General features: G+C 41.1%; 1 protein-coding gene and 1 long non-coding RNA gene across 2 annotated transcripts in view; one reads left to right on the top strand and one right to left on the bottom strand.

Moving 5' to 3' along the window:
• The first annotated feature begins 61 nt into the window (after positions 1-61).
• Positions 62-17,052, top strand: LOC124876409. Its single transcript, XR_007040295.1, has 3 exons — positions 62-391; positions 3,906-3,980; positions 15,330-17,052. It is a non-coding gene; the product is annotated as an uncharacterized LOC124876409 (long non-coding RNA).
• The window catches only part of castor2 (cytosolic arginine sensor for mTORC1 subunit 2), a 30,091-nt gene continuing 15,529 nt past the window's right edge, over positions 4,001-18,562 (bottom strand). The window contains exons 4-9 of the mRNA XM_047379135.1: positions 14,617-14,749; positions 14,209-14,332; positions 13,717-13,827; positions 9,346-9,428; positions 8,934-9,028; positions 4,001-7,328 (exon numbers count right to left, since the gene is read on the bottom strand). Of these exons, the coding sequence (XP_047235091.1) occupies positions 7,266-7,328; positions 8,934-9,028; positions 9,346-9,428; positions 13,717-13,827; positions 14,209-14,332; positions 14,617-14,749 (609 nt within the window). The 3' untranslated portion in view covers positions 4,001-7,265. The remainder of the gene's footprint in view (positions 7,329-8,933; positions 9,029-9,345; positions 9,429-13,716; positions 13,828-14,208; positions 14,333-14,616; positions 14,750-18,562) is intronic.

Genomic DNA, 18,562 nt, shown 5'->3' with positions numbered 1-18,562 from the left:
CCGTTTTAAAGCAAAAAACAAAACAATGCGCACCAACACGCCGAGGCGACCATCTGCGGCGCCATCTTGGAATTGATGCTGTATTGGCCGCAAAAGGAGGTCCTACACCATACTAATAAATTATTGTGGTCTAAAACCAGGTGTTTCAGTTTCATTGTCCAACCCCTGTAAGATGATCATGTGTGAAAACACTAACGCACAATGTCCGCTCCTATAACCCTGCTCTCCACAGACAGGCTTTCTGCAGCTGCGGAGATGGCAGCAGCAACCTGGCTGTTCCCGCTTTGTTTGTTCAGGTCAGATAAAACAGACAGCTGATACCTGCAGCCTTCCCTGCTGTCTGCTGCGCTGCAGGGACATTATAGGAACCAGGAGACATATGGGACAACAGGTGATGTACCAGTGTTTTTATTTCCCCTGCCTCATACAGAGCTAGCTTCAAAATAACATTCAGCACATACAGCTTTTATACTGCCCTACTTGGCTCCTGGGTTTTAAAATTAAATGGCAGTTTTTGGCACCTCTGTGTCAAAAGGCTTGAAATAAATTCATCTTTTTTCCAGTGAGCAGCTTAATGTACAACTGAACATGCTGGAAAATATGATCACATTTATTCATGGGGGGGGGTAAACAATTGTTAAATCACCATTAAACGTTATTGCCAACAGGACAACACAAGTCTAACATTTGGCAACAAACAAAGACGGATCTTTCACCGTTCCACTTTGCAGAACCCTCTGTAGACCCTCCAGTCTTGTTTGATGCGCTTCTCCTCTTCAAGTCACCACACAGGTTTTCTATAGGATTGAGGTTCTGGGAACAGAGGTGGTCGTGGACAAAAGCTGATTTTCTGTCTGCTGAGCCATTTCTGTTTTCATATATGGAAGAAATGACCCACTGAGGAACACAATTTTTATTTCATAATTCCTGATTATTCAAAGAGTTCATGATGCTATGCACTCAATGTTCTCAGGGCCTTTGGTTGAGAAACGGACCCACAGCATCACAGATCCGCCACCATGTTTAAGAGTGTACATGTTATTTTCAAATTATTCATCCTTTCCTTCACATCAGACCCACTTCGAGAGTTTGCTGCTGAGAAGCTCTCCGCTTCATTCTACCAAACGGTTCCATCTAAGGTCCAACTTGTTTATGTGTGCGATGAAGGACAGAAAAGCATTTTTGATGGCATTTCTTGAAAAATCAGTTGGTATGTGGAGAACATCTAGTCGTTATAGACTTGGTGAATATGCCTCACCTAACATCCTGCTCTCTGTATTTGGCAGTGAGATAATTGTTCCACAAGGCTGAAGATGCAGTTTAAGTCAAATAAGCTTTGATGGAAATTAATTCTGCCCTGACCAGTTCCCCTGTCCCTGCTAAAGAAAAGCATGATACCACCACCATGTTTCACTGAGAGGATAGTTTTCAGGTTTACCGTTTTTTGTCTCATGCCAGCCACAAAGTCAAGTTTTTGTCTCATCTGACCTTTTTCCATGTGTTTTCTGCATCTCCTGTGTAACTTTCAGCAAAGTCTGTGACATCTTTTCATGTCCAGATTTGTTGAGTGTCCCATCTAAAGGTTTATCTGTGGACAGATTCTCCCACCTGAGCTGTGAATCTATACAACTCCTCCAGAATTACCTTGGGCCTCTTGGCTGCTTCTCTGATTAATGTTCTTTCAGTTTAGGTACATATCCATGTCTTGGTGGGTATACAGGTCCTTCTCAAAATATTAGCATATTGTGATAAAGTTCATTATTTTCCATAATGTCATGATGAAAATTTAACATTCATATATTTTAGATTCATTGCACACTAACTGAAATATTTCAGGTCTTTTATTGTCTTAATACGGATCTCTAAACGAGCTATGAACCTAATCATCTGAATCAACGAGTTAACTCTAAACACCTGCAAAAGATTCCTGAGGCCTTTAAAACTCCCAGCCTGGTTCATCACTCAAAACCCCAATCATGGGTAAGACTGCCGACCTGACTGCTGTCCAGAAGGCCACTATTGACACCCTCAAGCAAGAGGGTAAGACACAGAAAGAAATTTCTGAACGAATAGGCTGTTCCCAGAGTGCTGTATCAAGGCACCTCAGTGGGAAGTCTGTGGGAAGGAAAAAGTGTGGCAGAAAACGCTGCACAACGAGAAGAGGTGACCGGACCCTGAGGAAGATTGTGGAGAAGGGCCGATTCCAGACCTTGGGGGACCTGCGGAAGCAGTGGACTGAGTCTGGAGTAGAAACATCCAGAGCCACCGTGCACAGGCGTGTGCAGGAAATGGGCTACAGGTGCCACATTCCCCAGGTCAAGCCACTTTTGAACCAGAAACAGCGGCAGAAGCGCCTGACCTGGGCTACAGAGAAGCAGTACTGGACTGTTGCTCAGTGGTCCAAAGTACTTTTTTCGGATGAAAGCAAATTCTGCATGTCATTCGGAAATCAAGGTGCCAGAGTCTGGAGGAAGACTGGGGAGAAGGAAATGCCAAAATGCCAGAAGTCCAGTGTCAAGTACCCACAGTCAGTGATGGTCTGGGGTGCCGTGTCAGCTGCTGGTGTTGGTCCACTGTGTTTTATCAAGGGCAGGGTCAATGCAGCTAGCTGTCAGGAGATTTTGGAGCACTTCATGCTTCCATCTGCTGAAAAGCTTTATGGAGATGAAGATTTCATTTTTCAGCACGACCTGGCACCTGCTCACAGTGCCAAAACCACTGGTAAATGGTTTACTGACCATGGTATCACTGTGCTCAATTGGCCTGCCAACTCTCCTGACCTGAACCCCATAGAGAATCTGTGGGATATTGTGAAGAGAACGTTGAGAGACTCAAGACCCAACACTCTGGATGAGCTAAAGGCCGCTATCGAAGCATCCTGGGCCTCCATAAGACCTCAGCAGTGCCACAGGCTGATTGCCTCCATGCCACGCCGCATTGAAGCAGTCGTTTCTGCAAAAGGATTCCCGACCAAGTATTGAGTGCATAACTGTACATGATTATTTGAAGGTTGACATTTTTTGTATTAAACACACTTTTCTTTTATTGGTCGGATGAAATATGCTAATTTTGTGATAGGAATTTTGGGTTTTCATGAGCTGTATGCCAAAATCATCCGTATTAAGACAATAAAAGACCTGAAATATTTCAGTTAGTGTGCAATGAATCTAAAATATATGAATGTTAAATTTTCATCATGACATTATGGAAAATAATGAACTTTATCACAATATGCTAATGTTTTGAGAAGGACCTGTATAATTGGTCCATTCTCTCTCCATGTTCAGATGATGGATTGAACAAAGCTTGGGATGTTGTTGTAGAACCTAACCCAGCCTTAAACTCTTGTCCCTGACCAATCTGCTGTGTTCCTTAGTCTTCATGATGCTGTCAATTCTCTAATGTTCTCTGTAGACCTGAGGCCAGAAACAGAACAGCAGTGTTTATACTGAGATTAAGTTGCACACAACTAGACTCACAGGGTTAATAAAAAATGTAACCTGGAAAGGCTTTGGAGCATATAGTGATGTACTTATTGATTGGTATATTGATGGTAGGACGGCTTGATGAATGCATCAGAACAGCTTTAGATGTTGACTGATGGATGGATGGGGATGTCATATTTAATATTATCGATGGAGAGAAAAGTCTGAAGATGAATGTTTTTCACTGTATGAACCCTGAACTATTGATTTGACGTGATTAAAAGCTCCATCTTTAATGTGACACTGCATGTTGAAAACATTGGCAGGAGCGAGATGATTCCTAAAAACAAAAATCTTAATTATTTTCTACCTTGTGCTGATATTTCACATAACATCCCAGTAAAATCCATTGGGCCTTTGAGAAATGACCCTTAGACACCAAAAGCTAATGCTGATCTCTTTGTTCTTTCTCTTTACCAGTAAAGTGGAGGGTTTGAAGACCAGTATGCACCAGATTGATTCAAGCACAGACTGGGAGCAAAGACAAGCTGGCTGGTAAGTAAAGACACAGAGGCTCAAAAAAACAGCTCGTTTATTTTGTTTTCACACAAGAAGCTCCAACTGAAAAGCTTTTAACATTTTTCTTTAAAATATAATCAGAAAATAAAGTCAACTTCCTTAAGTTTTAACACTGATAAATATGATTTCTGCTAATCAGATCTGATCAGAGGCTGAAAAGCAGGGAGAAGGGAAAACATGATCACCAGTTCCATGACAAGATCATTGTAAAGGAAATAAGTCCTCCTCTCTGTTTTCACATCAGTACAGCAGGGGGGGGGGGACCTGCATTAAAGTGCAGACTGGAGCCGAAGAGGGGCGGCTTCAAAACCTAAATGGACACCAGGGATCGGAAAGAGATGTTCCTTCCCTGCATGAACCGTAGCTTATGTTCAGCACATTTTCAAAGTGGCTCAGTAATTTATTACGATTGTAGATTAGTCATGCATCAAGTCTCACTGCGGCTTCACACTGTGAGCAACACGAGCATCGGAAACGGAGAGGACGTTCAGGTTAGGTGTGTCGGAAAACTGCAGAACATCTTATTGCAAGTTTTAAAATAAAGCTGCTTGTTCTGCCGTGAAATGGAGCTCTGCACGATGCAGATCAATGTTGGGAAGTTTCATTCATTAAGAGTTCACCGTTTTAAATTATTTGAAGAGAACAACTTGTTTCTTTTACCAAATACGTTTTTAAAGTGAGAAAAGCTCAACTGCATGGCCCAACCATGGAGGTTCGCACCTGGTCGGACCAGATAAGAATTAATTTATAAATGTTTTCAAGATGTCCACAGGAGTTATTTAAAGCCAGTTATATCGTCTGATGCATTTCATCCTGCGATGCCTTACGGAAACATTGATCGTAATTTTTTTTACCGTGTTCTGCAACAATAAAAACCTGACAGGAAGGGGAAAAAAAAACAAAAACACCGATAGCTGTTTCTGATGCACATTTTAACAAACATTTGGAAAGGTTAAAGGAAATGAAGGAAAAGTTTTGGTTTGCTTCAGGCCTTTTTTCAGGCCACAACAACAATGAATCAGTGAGTTGGCCATTTCTGCATTGAGAGGAGAAGCATCTAATACTATCCACATTGTGGAGGTTCTAGCTGACTCATGATTCCAGCTTCATCCTCACCAAACCAACACATAGTATTGAGAAAACATTTAAAATGTATTTTCGTTAACAGAAACGTGTCTTTTAGGACCAAATTCAGGATCCCAGCCCAGCTTTTGGCCAGAAATGGAAGCACAGCTATTAGTTCAGCTGGTTTTGTTGTTGGTGCAATGTTCTGCTGTCGGACCGTTTAACATTTGAACCGTGGCCTCAACAGCACACACGACTCAGACAGAACTGAAAGTCTTGACCGTGATTCCAAACTCCAGGTTGATCAACAACCTCCCTGGTTAAGATGCCCATAGGTAACGTCTCATTGGGTCAGAGCTTTAATGGCTAAATCAGGTAGGGTTCTTATTGTTGTAGCTGATTGCCGTTTACATTTAGATTAATAACATTAAGACTGAATAAAAACAGACACACCCTCATTAAAATAAAAGGCAAGAACAAAAATGGAGTGGAGAATTTTTGTAGCAGCTTGAAAAGCTCAATATTACCAACAAGCAGTCGATTACTACCAACCTGTACATTTGGAACTTCCCGTTTATACATAGAAACCACACTGTATTATAAAAGTTACCTCATTATACAGGTATCCTCTGCACTCCAGAAAGTAAACTAAGTATTGTTAAAGGAAAGGGTGACGTACGCCGACGGCGTCAAAAAATATATGCTCCTATTAATTTGTATGAAACAAGGCACAGCGGCTGTGTCTGGTCAGGGCCGACGTTCCCAAGGCTGCCATCCTTTTCTAACCTTCTCTATTCAGGAGCGACGGCGCTACCAATACAACATTAATGCAGCACATGAGGTTCTTCTATGGTTGTATTGTAGCGCTGTTTCTGGCGGGGAAAATAATTAGATGAGGAAAGATTCATTTATGACAAACTGCAAAAACATTATTGCCTGGAGATATATCTCTCACCTGATTGGCTGATATAAGGAGGGAGTGCTAGGCAGTTTGATTTACACTGTGATCATGTTACTGTGTTGTAAATTTTGTTCTTTGTTTATGTTAGGCCACGCCACCTGCTGGCATAATTTGACAATTGCATTTCGTGAAAATCCACCGATCTTCTGCAAGTTCCAGGCTGAGTTCAGGAAACTAACCTGCAAGTTATTTGAAGGTAAATTGTGAAGAGTGATCTTTGAGTTCTTAAAACTAGCCTTAACTGAGAGGAACTTTATAGTACCCCTGAAGTTTAACTTCCAGAGTATAAGCTGTAACCTTGGTGAAAGTAGGGGCTGAATGTGCGCTTCTACCCTGATGAGCTAATATTTGGTTGGCAGAAAGTTGACTTGTGAGCACCACACAGTAACAGTGATGATGGAGTGTCTTTAGTTGTAAACGAAAGTATTGGATATAAAACTTACTGAACATGTCCAATAATGTGGGAACTACAAATCTTTCACAGTCAATTATAAAAGCAGTTTTAACTATCAGTATATTATAATTACCGGTAAGAATAAATCCAAAATTCATTAATGCTTCATAAATTCTGCCTTCTAGCAAAGAAAGTTCATTTGAATCGCCGTGGTTCTACTAAAAACAGCCAGGCTGCTCACAGTGTGAACTCATCAAACATCCTAGAGTTCCTTCATGTGTCCCCAGACCAAACATCCCATAATAACCCTTAAGTGTGAAGGACTCAGTCAGATCATTGCTGAAAGAAGTTTAACATGGACTAAAAGCTCAAATAAAAACATCCCACTCAGCCAGTTCGGCGCTCTAGAAAACGGTCTCCTGCAAACATGTAGCGTTCTGACAAGGCATCGGGTTGGGCGTTCAAACTCGTTGGCACTGAGAAAAATGACCTGCGTGGGGGGGGTCAAGAAGGAGCGCTTACTGAACACTTCTTTGATTTGGAGAGTACATTCGTCTCATTCTATGAGAGGATTTATGTATGTCTTTCAGTATGGTGCTGGAGGGGTCAGGGAGTGGGAGGAAGCAGCTTTTAGAGGTTAGTAAACTAAAGCAGTAACCGCCAGCAGGGGGCTCCAGGAAAGGAAACTGGAATAAAAGAAACGTGACGGCAACAAAGGCATCCCTCCATTTAAGACTCCTTCTTTTCAGAGCTGATCCACAGCAACCCACTCTTGGCACTTTTTAGGCATGATAAACGTTTGAACGAAATGACTTTGAAGATGGTCGTTCTGCTAGTTTCCTCACTGGGCTGAGCTCTCGGTCCGCAGAGCTCTGATCACGCTTTGGATGTTTTCTTCTGGAACCTGGAAGAGAAGCAAAAAACAAAAAGCAATGCACAAAATTCTACTTTCCTCTAAACACAAATATATAATAATAAACGGCAAGAGTCCAGTGCTAAATCTAAGCTGGGTCTTAATTGGTTCTGTTGAGAACATCATGATGTGACCCAAAACATCTCTTCAAGCAAAAGGTTCATCCTCTACGATGAGTTTATTTATATTTTGTTAATTGTTATCGACCCGCGTTAGAAACGGCAACTCATTGCGATGTCGGCTGCCTTATCTGATCTCTGACTAGTTCTCATAAACCACCATGCAGATGGAAGTTACACACTGTAAGCAGGATTTATAAATGCCACCTAATGGCCAAAAGGCTTCATAAATCGATTATAAGTTTAGCTGAAGACAGCAGTTATGAAATTGTCGACCTACATTTGCTACAAGGCACCTAGAAGATGGAAGAACATTGAGTAGAGCTGTGTGGAAAAATCGGCTAGAGACCAAAATAGGTCGATCTTCAGCTTTGGCGACTAAAAATAAAAAATGGTGTGGGTCACGACGAGGGCAGAAAAAGACCATCCGGGAAACCAGATTTGTTTTTGGCAAGCAGAATTTACATTTTTGGAACTTGAAATATCCTGCCATTTATTGCAGGAATTTACATTGCGATTATATTGATTTGATATATTGTGCAGCTTCAGTTACTTACTGAAGAAATAAGACTCAAACATAGTTATTTTCAGTTCAAGGTTAGTCTATTAAGCAAAAGATCCATGCTTTGTGTTGTACCCGGCTATTTCTATCGCAGGAAGGTTTTAGTCACGGAAAATCCCGTCCTGAAACCTAAAATGTGTCCATCTCAGGGGTTAGCTAAGGTTGAAGAGATCCAGGAGAGGAGAGACTAAATTTTAAACTGAAACTGAAAGAGGAAAAATGACTTAGATATTTGATTCTTAACGTGAAACAGTTTCTCTTCAAGTACAGACTCAGGACTGTTCAAGATTAAATGTTCTGAATTGTTCCCATGTTTGTTTCATTTTCAAAAATCTAAATAAAATCAAGTGGGGAAAAAACAAGGAGTGTGTCCATCTCCATCAACTGGCAGACCAAATGCTTGAACTGTGGTCTGTGGACCGCACAAAATCATTCCTAGCGCTGCACTTGATCAGCTTTAGATGTTTCAGCGTCAGTCTGTCATCTAGCATGATGGTTTGGAAATGTTTGCAGCCTTTTGCAGGTAGAATCTATGTTCTCCAGGGAATCCACAGAAAGACGGCCGTGTATAATAGTCCTAACTGTTATGACCGCGTTCATGGCATCTCTAAAGTTGAAAACAATTTATGATCTTTGCCATGATCGACTCCTTATGTCGTTATGTTGGCCTGAACAAAGAGCTGGTCCTGAGATAGCACTGGCCTTTTTTTGGTTCTTTTGGAGGTAGAAACAGAACCAGTGCAAAGTCATCAGCTGAACGGTAACTGGATTGATGGAAAAACTCCACAGACACGGCTAATACATCTGAGTAATAAAACTACCAAAGATCTGAACACCTTCATGCAAGATACTAACTACTAAGTTCTCCTCACACCTAACTTTGATAAACCCACCGTCCCCTTCAGGTTTTCTTACCAGGGCATGGTCAAACTTGAAGGTACTAATGTAGTAAGCAGGAATGTCAGCTGTTGCCAGAGGTTCTGATATTTGTGCCACGATGCCACATTCATCTACAAAACAAAACAAGATGGGTATATCATTTATTCTTTTGAAAAGGTTCAGTTCAGGTTCAGTGTGACTAAGCAGATTAAAAACTGGATATTGTTGCCGATTGTCTTTGTTTCAAGCTTTTTTAGTTACATGAAAGTAATGTTGCAGCAAGACAGGGGCATTTCATCCACTGTAAGGAAAATAGATTAGAATATAGTGATTCTAATCCTCCAAATCCTCCAGTCAGATCTTCATGCTGCTGCATTTCATCAATGAACTGAATCAGAGATCTACAGAAAGTTGTCTGATTCTTCAGAACAAAACAGGAAAAACTCACCAAAACCTAAAGGTTGTCCTCCAATTCGAACCATTTTCCAGAGCTCACCAGAGGCGCTGGTGAAGAGCACGTTGTTTGGAAACCTTGAGGAGAACAAATAACAGATTAGAACATAGAACCCTAAAAGGAGCTACAGTGCTGTGAAAAAGTATTCGACCAAATTTTATTGAGACAAACATAATGTGTGATGATTTCATTGAAATTATTGAGTCACTGACATCTATCAGTCTAGAAATTGTTACAAATACATTTCTAAGGCTTTAGGACTCCAGAGAACCACAGTAAGAACCGTTTTCCACACATGGAGAAAAGATATGCTCCTTTTCCACTTCTACCTACTCAGCACAGTTTGGTACAGCTCCACTTGTTTTTTAATTAGTGAAACGGTTACTATTTTTACTACTAGGTTGCGGTTCCAACCGTGCCGAGTCAGGCTGAAAACGAAACGTCAGAAGATTGTCGGTCACTGATTGGGTTGGGGGAGGCGTCACTAGTAACAGCATTTTATAATAACTAATATCTTCAGCCGTATTTGACAACTAGCAGGCTAGCATCAGTTAGCGTCCTCTAGCTTGTAGCGCTCCATGGCTTCCCGCTCTCTCTCTCTGTCCTGTACTGATCCAGAGTTCTTCGTCTTGCCGCCCGCAGCCTTCTCTGGCTCCAGCTATAGACCAAGCAGCAGGTCCGAATCACATCACATTCGTTTTTTGGACTGGCCTTGATGTGGACGATCCCGCCCACATTGAGATGCTCCTCAACTGTAATGGGAAACGAACCAAACCATGTACAGGTCCTTCTCAAAATATTAGCATATTGTGATAAAGTTAATTATTTTCCATAATGTAATGATGAAAATTTAACATTCATATATTTTAGATTCATTGCACACTAACTGAAATATTTCAGGTCTTTTATTGTCTTAATACGGATGATTTTGGCATACAGCTCATGAAAACCCAAAATTCCTATCTCACAAAATTAGCATATCATTAAAAGGGTCTCTAAACGAGCTATGAACCTAATCATCTGAATCAACGAGTTAACTCTAAACACCTGCAAAAGATTCCTGAGGCCTTTAAAACTCCCAGCCTGGTTCATTACTCAAAACCCCAATCATGGGTAAGACTGCCGACCTGACTGCTGTCCAGAAGGCCACTATTGACACCCTCAAGCAAGAGGGTAAGACACAGAAAGACATTTCTGAACGAATAGGCTGTTCCCAGAGTGCTGTATCAAGGCACCTCAGTGGGAAGTCTGTGGGAAGGAAAAAGTGTGGCAGAAAACGCAAACAACGAGAAGAGGTGACCGGACCCTGAGGACGATTGTGGAGAAGGTCCGATTCCAGACCTTGGGGGACCTGCGGAAGCAGTGGACTGAGTCTGGAGTAGAAACATCCAGAGCCACCGTGCACAGGCGTGTGCAGGAAATGGGCTACAGGTGCCGCAATCCCCAGACCTGGGCTACAGAGAAGCAGCACTGGACTGTTGCTCAATGGTCCAAAGTACTTTTTTCGGATGAAAGCAAATTCTGCATGTCATTCGGAAATCAAGGTGCCAGAGTCTGGAGGAAGACTGGGGAGAAGGAAATGCCAAAATGCCAGAAGTCCAGTGTCAAGTACCCACAGTCAGTGATGGTCTGGGGTGCCGTGTCAGCTGCTGGTGTTGGTCCACTGTGTTTTATCAAGGGCAGGGTCAATGCAGCTAGCTATCAGGAGATTTTGGAGCACTTCATGCTTCCATCTGCTGAAAAGTTTTATGGAGATGAAGATTTCATTTTTCAGCACGACCTGGCACCTGCTCACAGTGCCAAAACCACTGGTAAATGGTTTACTGACCATGGTATCACTGTGCTCAATTGGCCTGCCAACTCTCCTGACCTGAACCCCATAGAGAATCTGTGGGATATTGTGAAGAGAACGTTGAGAGACTCAAGACCCAACACTCTGGATGAGCTAAAGGCCGCTATCGAAGCATCCTGGGCCTCCATAAGACCTCAGCAGTGCCACAGGCTGATTGCCTCCATGCCACACCGCATTGAAGCAGTCATTTCTGCAAAAGGATTCCCGACCAAGTATTGAGTGCATAACTGTACATGATTATTTGAAGGTTGACTTTTTTATATTAAAAACACTTTTCTTTTATTGGTCGGATAAAATATGCTAATTTTGTGAGATAGGAATTTTGGGTTTTCATGAGCTGTATGTCAAAATCATCCGTATTAAGACAATAAAAGACCTGAAATATTTCAGTTAGTGTGCAATGAATCTAAAATATATGAATGTTAAATTTTCATCATGACATTATGGAAAATAATGAACTTTATCACAATATGCTAATATTTTGAGAAGGACCTGTAGAGTAGAACTGATAGAACCATCATTCAACGATACGAAAAAAACTGGGCAAAAATTGCCTCCATGGAGGAGTTCGAAGGCCAAAAAACACTGATGACCCAAAACAACACAAAGACCGTCTCACATTTGACCAAAAACATCTCTATTCCCAAGACTTTTGGGAAAATTCATCTGCCCGCATCATAACTCGAACCTCCTCATTCAATCAGTCCTGTCCTTCAGCAGCTTCACTGGCTCCCGGTTCAGTTTCATATCCAATTCAAACCCTCCTGTTAACATTTAAGGCCATTCATGACCTTGTCCTTCCATGTCCGTCTATATACCGCCTCCATTTTCCCATCCTCTCCCGCTCCCTTAGATCCTCCTCCTCCATACATCCGTATGTCCCCTCCGTCCGTCCGTCTCATCACCACAGGGAGCAAAGCATTCAGTCGCTCTGTTCCCTGTCTCTGAAATTGTTACCATCCCAACTCAAACATTGATTCATTGCCTCATTTTAAATCACAGCTCGAAACACATCTGTTTATAACTGCCTATTACATCTGATGGCTATTGATCTGTCTACTCTAGTCACTTCATTTTTAATTGTTGCTTCTTTTTAATGATGGTGTATTATTGTACGGTGTCCTTGAGTGCCAAGAAAGGTGTCTTCAAATAAAATATAGTATTATTAAAATATTCTGGAAGTTTTTTGGAGTGGCCTTGTCAAAGCCCAGACTTAAATCCAATTGATGTCATGACCTTAAACAGGCCATTACTGCTAGAAAACCCTCCAGTCAGTAATTAAAACAATTCTGGAAAGCAGAGCGGGCCACAATCCATCCACAGTGATGTAAAAGACTCATTACAACATTCAACATCACAACAGTTGAAGAAAGTTGTTGCTGCCAAGGTCGGCACAATCAATTGTCAGGTTTAGGGACTTTTTCATCATTTAGGTAGCTTTTTTCCCCTCACATTAAATAATTAGAAAACTGCATTTTGGCAGTTTTCTAATTATAATTAGTTTGATTTGAAGCATTTAAATGTGACAAGAAAGCAAAAAGAAGACATCTGTAAGGGGGCACATACTTCTTTTGACTGCACGGTATTTGTTTTCAATCTTTTTGGTACTATAATGGACAAGCAGATGTATGGACAGTAAAACGATGGATGTAGAGTTGGATAATGTATGGATGCAAAAATAGATAAATAGACATGTGGAAAGACAGATACCATTTTTCAGACTATGTGACAAAGAATAAACTCTGGAAATACGTATATTTTCTAAACTTATCGATTAATTATCCAAACCACAGTCCAGACTGTGTAGAAACCCTGTCAAGAAAAACTTTATTAAAGCAATTCTGAAAGGTGCTTGAAAATTAAGACATTTTGTTTTGTCCAAAACATTTTTAGAATTTTACGTTTGACCTGTGAAATTACAAGAAGATAAAATAAAGATGTTCAGTGGTTAAAATAAATGGATGATCGGCAGCAGCTAATTTAACAAGAAAAGCAGCAGTAAAGTAAAAATAAATAGGTGACCTATCCCTTTAAGGCAACACATTGTCTTACACAAAATCATGGGACAATTCTGACCTACATACTCAGTTTGTCCCATTTTTTAAATTTTTTGTTGTTATGGTTTCAGTTAAGACATTATTGACGTGTATACTTCTGTTTCTGAATGGCCGGGCTTTGATTAGGCTGTTCTGGACAAGGTAAAATATTAAGCCTAATAAACTTCTTTACGGGTTATGAGCGTAATGAGGGAGTACTTGGAGAGAAAAGGGGGACTCTGTGGAGAAGGAATGAGTCATAATGACACCCACTGTGATTTAAGTACACCGCCTCCACCCCAGAGGTTCGTTATCGCTTAGCAACAAACTAATCACTCCCTCAAATCATGAACAATCATGAATTTATTCCTCCGACAAACGCAATGACCCCTTTAGCAGAGACGGGAAGAAAAGCAACATCTAGAGAAAACAAGCGGGGGCTCTTCTTGAAAAATAATTTGTTTTATTTCTGCTCACCTCTGAGCCGTCTGTTCGTCCATGACCAGCGAGATGTAGCCCTCGATCAGGGAGAAGGAGAAGAAGCGAATGTGGCTTGAGTCCTCGCCGGACGCTCCAACCTCTTTGGACCTGGAAAAGAAACCGAAACACTTTAGGGACAGAAGGCCTCTTATTGTCACATCCAGTTCATTTTCATGCAGTTTGATCTCCTAATACCTACATGCTTGGATATTTGTTAGAACCCCAAAAATACCATACAGCAGATCCATAAACACAAATTTGTAGCCATTAAATGTAAGATTATACAGAAATAAATCTACTGTTTTCATTTTAAAGCACATGTCCAGAAGGAAACTATGATTTCACTTAGTTAACACATCGTTTTCTGGCTCAGAAAAAAAAAACCTCACCAGCCTCAGATTTCACAAAACCTTCATGGAAGCTTTGAAGGCCTTATCTACCATCTGATAGGTGCATCACATAAAACAAGTTTAAACGAGAGCATCTTACCCTCTAGAGTAGAACATGACGTCCATGAGCAGCGTCGCTACAGAGGGCAGCGTGTCTGGATCCAGACTAGTCACACAGAACATGTTGCTGGGGCTGGATAAAGGGTGGATGATGGGGCGGGGAACTGAAAGACGGCAGAAAACATGAGGGCTTGTGGTAGAACATGTCACCTGAGAATCAGTGAGTACCTGGCATCTGGACCCTGAAGAATAATCAAGTTTATTACAGGAGCTAGTTTTAACCCATCTCAGATTAGTTCTGTTTTGGGATGGTAGGGCCCAAAAAAAGCTAAAGAAAAACACCAAGCAGAATCACACTAAAAACATTAGCCATGAATGTTTTGCATCATGAAGAAAAACTTTAGTTTCCAGAGAGGAACACTTTGCATGAATGTAAGAAAACACCTACCAAGTTTCGGCTTTACAAATCCATTGGCGACTCCCAGACTGTGAGCAGCGACCGTTTCTCCGTTGACCACCCGGAACAGCGTGAACTCAGAAGACAGTGTGTGCATGACCATCGGCAGGTCTCGCTCTCGAACCTGATGGCAAAAGAAAAAAATAAATATTAGCAGAGACTTGGCAGGAAACCTTTTTATGACTTTCTTAAAGCAGATCAAGCATTAAAAAGATTATAATGTAACTAAAGGAGCTTACAGGCAGTGAAAACAGATTTCTTTGAACTCACCACTCGCTTGGAAACAAGAAGGGACTGTGCTTGTAAATAAATTCACAGATTAAATATTTCTTTAGGGAAAATATTTTCATTAAAACAAAAAACCCCAGTATTAATCTAGTTTTAAGGTGTTTGGGATCATTGTTAATCATCCTTAAAAAGCAAGACAGTTGTATTTAAAAATGTCACAAAAACCATGATAATGTCTAGTTTCTCTGGGTGAATGAAGGGTCGCCGTGTTTCTTTAATTTATTTTCCCTCCAGAGTTTCCTTTCATCAGAAGAATAATATTCGTCTACATGAGGCTAATTTAGTTTCAGTGATCCTACTAGTGATGCACCGATGTGAAAATATGGGCCGATGACAATATCCGATATTAATACTTCTGTTATGGCCGATAACTGTGAACAAACTACCACACTGCTGACATAACTTCTCTGCTTCAGGTAAACATCCTACAATCCTGCGCTGCATCATCGTCACATGACCAAACAAATAACACATGGCCAACTCCTTCCTTCCTCCCCTCCAGAAACACAGATGGCAACATCATGGAAATAAGCATCGATTATTATTGGCCCAGTTTTACTGATGGGGTCGATACCAATATGTTAAATAACGATTAACATCAGCCGATACCGATGTTAGTGCAGAAAAAACATCATAACACACACATGATCATCAGTGGGGACTGTGTGTGGAGGGTGGCTTCTTGGGCGTCCACATCGAGGAGGACCTGACCAGGAGCATGAACACGTCTGAGCTGAGGAAAAAGGCCCTGTAGAGACTTCTGTCAATGCTCTATTGGGAGCATAATGACCTACTGCATCAGTGTGGTCCACCAGCTGTACGGTGGCTCAGAGGAAAGCGCTGCAGATCATTGGCTGACCTCTCCCCACACTTGAACTTCACAGTTCCTGCCATCTCCAAAAAGGACACTTCTCACCCGGGTCAGGTTCTGTTTGAACCCTCACCTTCAGGCAGACGCTACAGATCGGTTAAAGCAGGGAGAAGGAGATCCAGCAACAGTTTCAGTCCAACAGCAGCAGCTGAACTCAACACAGCCAGAATGTAAAGCAGATGTAATAATGGGAACAGTGTAATAATTTTTATGTTTTTAACAACTGTTTCTAATTTTCTATTTTACATAAAGTTTTTAATCGCTCTATGCACTGACCAGACATTTTTTTTCTCAGTTTTGTTGTACTTGTGATAATGATAGTAAAAGATATTATTTTCTATTGAACAGTGAAAACATATTTCAATCTGTTTTGTCTTCTTGCTTCCATAACGATTTGGTCAAAATCTAAAGTAAAACAATGTGAAAACGTAGAGCCGGTGATGTGGGAAACAGTGCAGTAATCATTTGTTTGTTTTTATGTAAAACAGTCAGTGTGGAGACAGGAAGCAGGTCTGCATTTGGTACCTTGGTTTCCAAGAAGCTGGGCTGCTGATCCTCTTTATATAACAGATTATCAACATGCACACAGCCTTTATTTTTCCCCATTTAAAAGAAAAAAAGAGAAGCTGGACCAGGTCATAAGACCTTGTTTTTCCACAAGAGTGAATCAGTAAAAATAAAGGCTCCCACTGGCCTGAGAGGCCTGGATATAGGAGAGGATTTGCTTCTAATTTAAAATCAGACAGTCAGCTGGAGCCGGTACATTACATTCACTCTTATTGGCTTTTTCATGTCGGGCTTTGTGGATGTAAACAACTGGGCTGCCGGTGGTTGCATAACAGACAAATAATGCAACAGTTACAGAAGGCTGCAAAGCTGATCGGCTTTGGGTCAGCATGCGTGACGTGACTGCAACCTGTTCTGTTTGAATCACGATGAAGGTTTGAATTAAAATATCATGATATCTGCATGGCACTTTCATCAGTCTAATCACATCCAAATGTTTTCTTTAAATGCTATTTATTGTTGAGGTAGGAAATCATCACAACAGGTTCCAAAGATGAATAAAAATAGTTTCATTTTCAACGACGCATCTCAAAAGTTAATTTATTTCAGTAGTTTAGTTCCTCTCAAGGCCGTTTTATCCCTGTAGCTGGTGCACTTTTTTCTTCCACTAAACTATTTATATGCTTGGATACAGCCCTCTGTGAACAACCAGGTTCTTTAGCAATGACCTCATGACCTACCCCCCCTTGCAGAGGGTGTCGATGACTGTGATTCCCCATAAGGGTGTAGGCCCAACCCCAACATCACATTTCACTGGTAGAAATATTTAATTGGTCAAATGCAAAATTAAAATTTTCTTGGAACTGAATTTTGAGTTTCCATTAGCAGTATGCCTTAATCATCAAAATCAATAAACGAAATAGCACAATATTTAAATGTACTCAGATGTGCCTATAAAGCAGGATGACATTTAAGCATAACTGAGATGAACTCTTACTGCTGGTTTCTTTTCTTACTGTAAGCATCAAGTTGCAATAAAGAGCTGAATTGATTTTCTTATCGTAATAATTAGGTTTTAAACATGGTGTGCAGAACTGTACAAAAGTATTGAAACACCCCTTAATTTTTCCTTCTAAGCAGTCAAAACCTGCATGCAATCCTTTCAGGTTGTTTATCAACGGTTCTTCAGGATTTCTGAAGGTCTTCCAACAGTTTCAGGTACCTGACTGTTTTAGGAGGACTGTGTTTGCAAAGTTCTGAAGTTCCATTCTCCTCAGCCACACCGACCTTCTTCACTTCAAGCCTTCTCTGTGGTCCTGCTCTTCTCCTTTAACGTTTATCCAACTTGTTAATGTCCCTTCTCTGCAGATGTCCCACAAATCTCAGACCCACCTCTGTAAGCTTGACACCGCTCAACCCGACCCGTCCCTCTGACATACTCATCTCTAATCCTGTCCAGTTTTGTCACAGCCAGATCTGGAAATCTTAAGCTCCAGCTTTTATTGGCGCCGTTGCTCCAAACCACACATTACAGCAGGTATTACTACAACCTTTTGTTCTTACACAGACCCGGGCGTTTTATGCCACGCAAGCCACATCCAGTCCCTGGCGGTCATTTCACAAAGAACCAAAATTTAACATACATTAGGTGTAAATTCTGCACACAAATCAAAATATATCGTTTTTGTTTTGAAAAAATGCAGTCGACTATGGGTAGCTACATTAGCACCTCCATGTGTGTGGAAATGTTGGCTTACGCTAGAATGAGAAAGAATGAAGAGTTTTTAAACAATATGTGGACTTCTAAGTAAAGGCTGCACAATAATCATGCTTGCATTTGTAATATTGGAAAGGGCGCAATTTTGGTTTTATTTCTAATTTAAACACACTCTGGATGTCAATAAGATATTCAGCCTGTTGCATGGAGTCTCACTGCAGCAGATGCTCACACCTGAGAGAAGATGCTAAAGGCCTCAGAGCGTTGAAAGCTGTGTTTATTTACTGAAGTCGGAGGTAAAGTGTCTGTTTGAGGAGAACAGACTGGATTTGTGATTCAAGCTGTTGTCCTGGGAAGAGCGGTCTACCAGGCCTTTCACCTCTCCTGTGGACTGCCTGTTGCTTTGGACGGTTGACCCCAGGTACTTGAACTTAATCGTCCTTCAGTACCTTTCTGATTTACACTCAGGGATTCCGTCATCGACTGACTTTTCATTCCTCTTTTATCCATAGAATCACCTTTTTTCCTCTGTCACTACAGATCACAATGTCACT

The sequence above is a fragment of the Girardinichthys multiradiatus genome, chromosome 11 (genome assembly GCF_021462225.1).
Source record: "Girardinichthys multiradiatus isolate DD_20200921_A chromosome 11, DD_fGirMul_XY1, whole genome shotgun sequence".
Lineage (NCBI taxonomy): Eukaryota > Metazoa > Chordata > Actinopteri > Cyprinodontiformes > Goodeidae > Girardinichthys > Girardinichthys multiradiatus.
The sequence above is the reverse complement of the archived record's forward strand: the minus strand, read 5'-3'. Positions and strand labels throughout refer to the sequence as shown.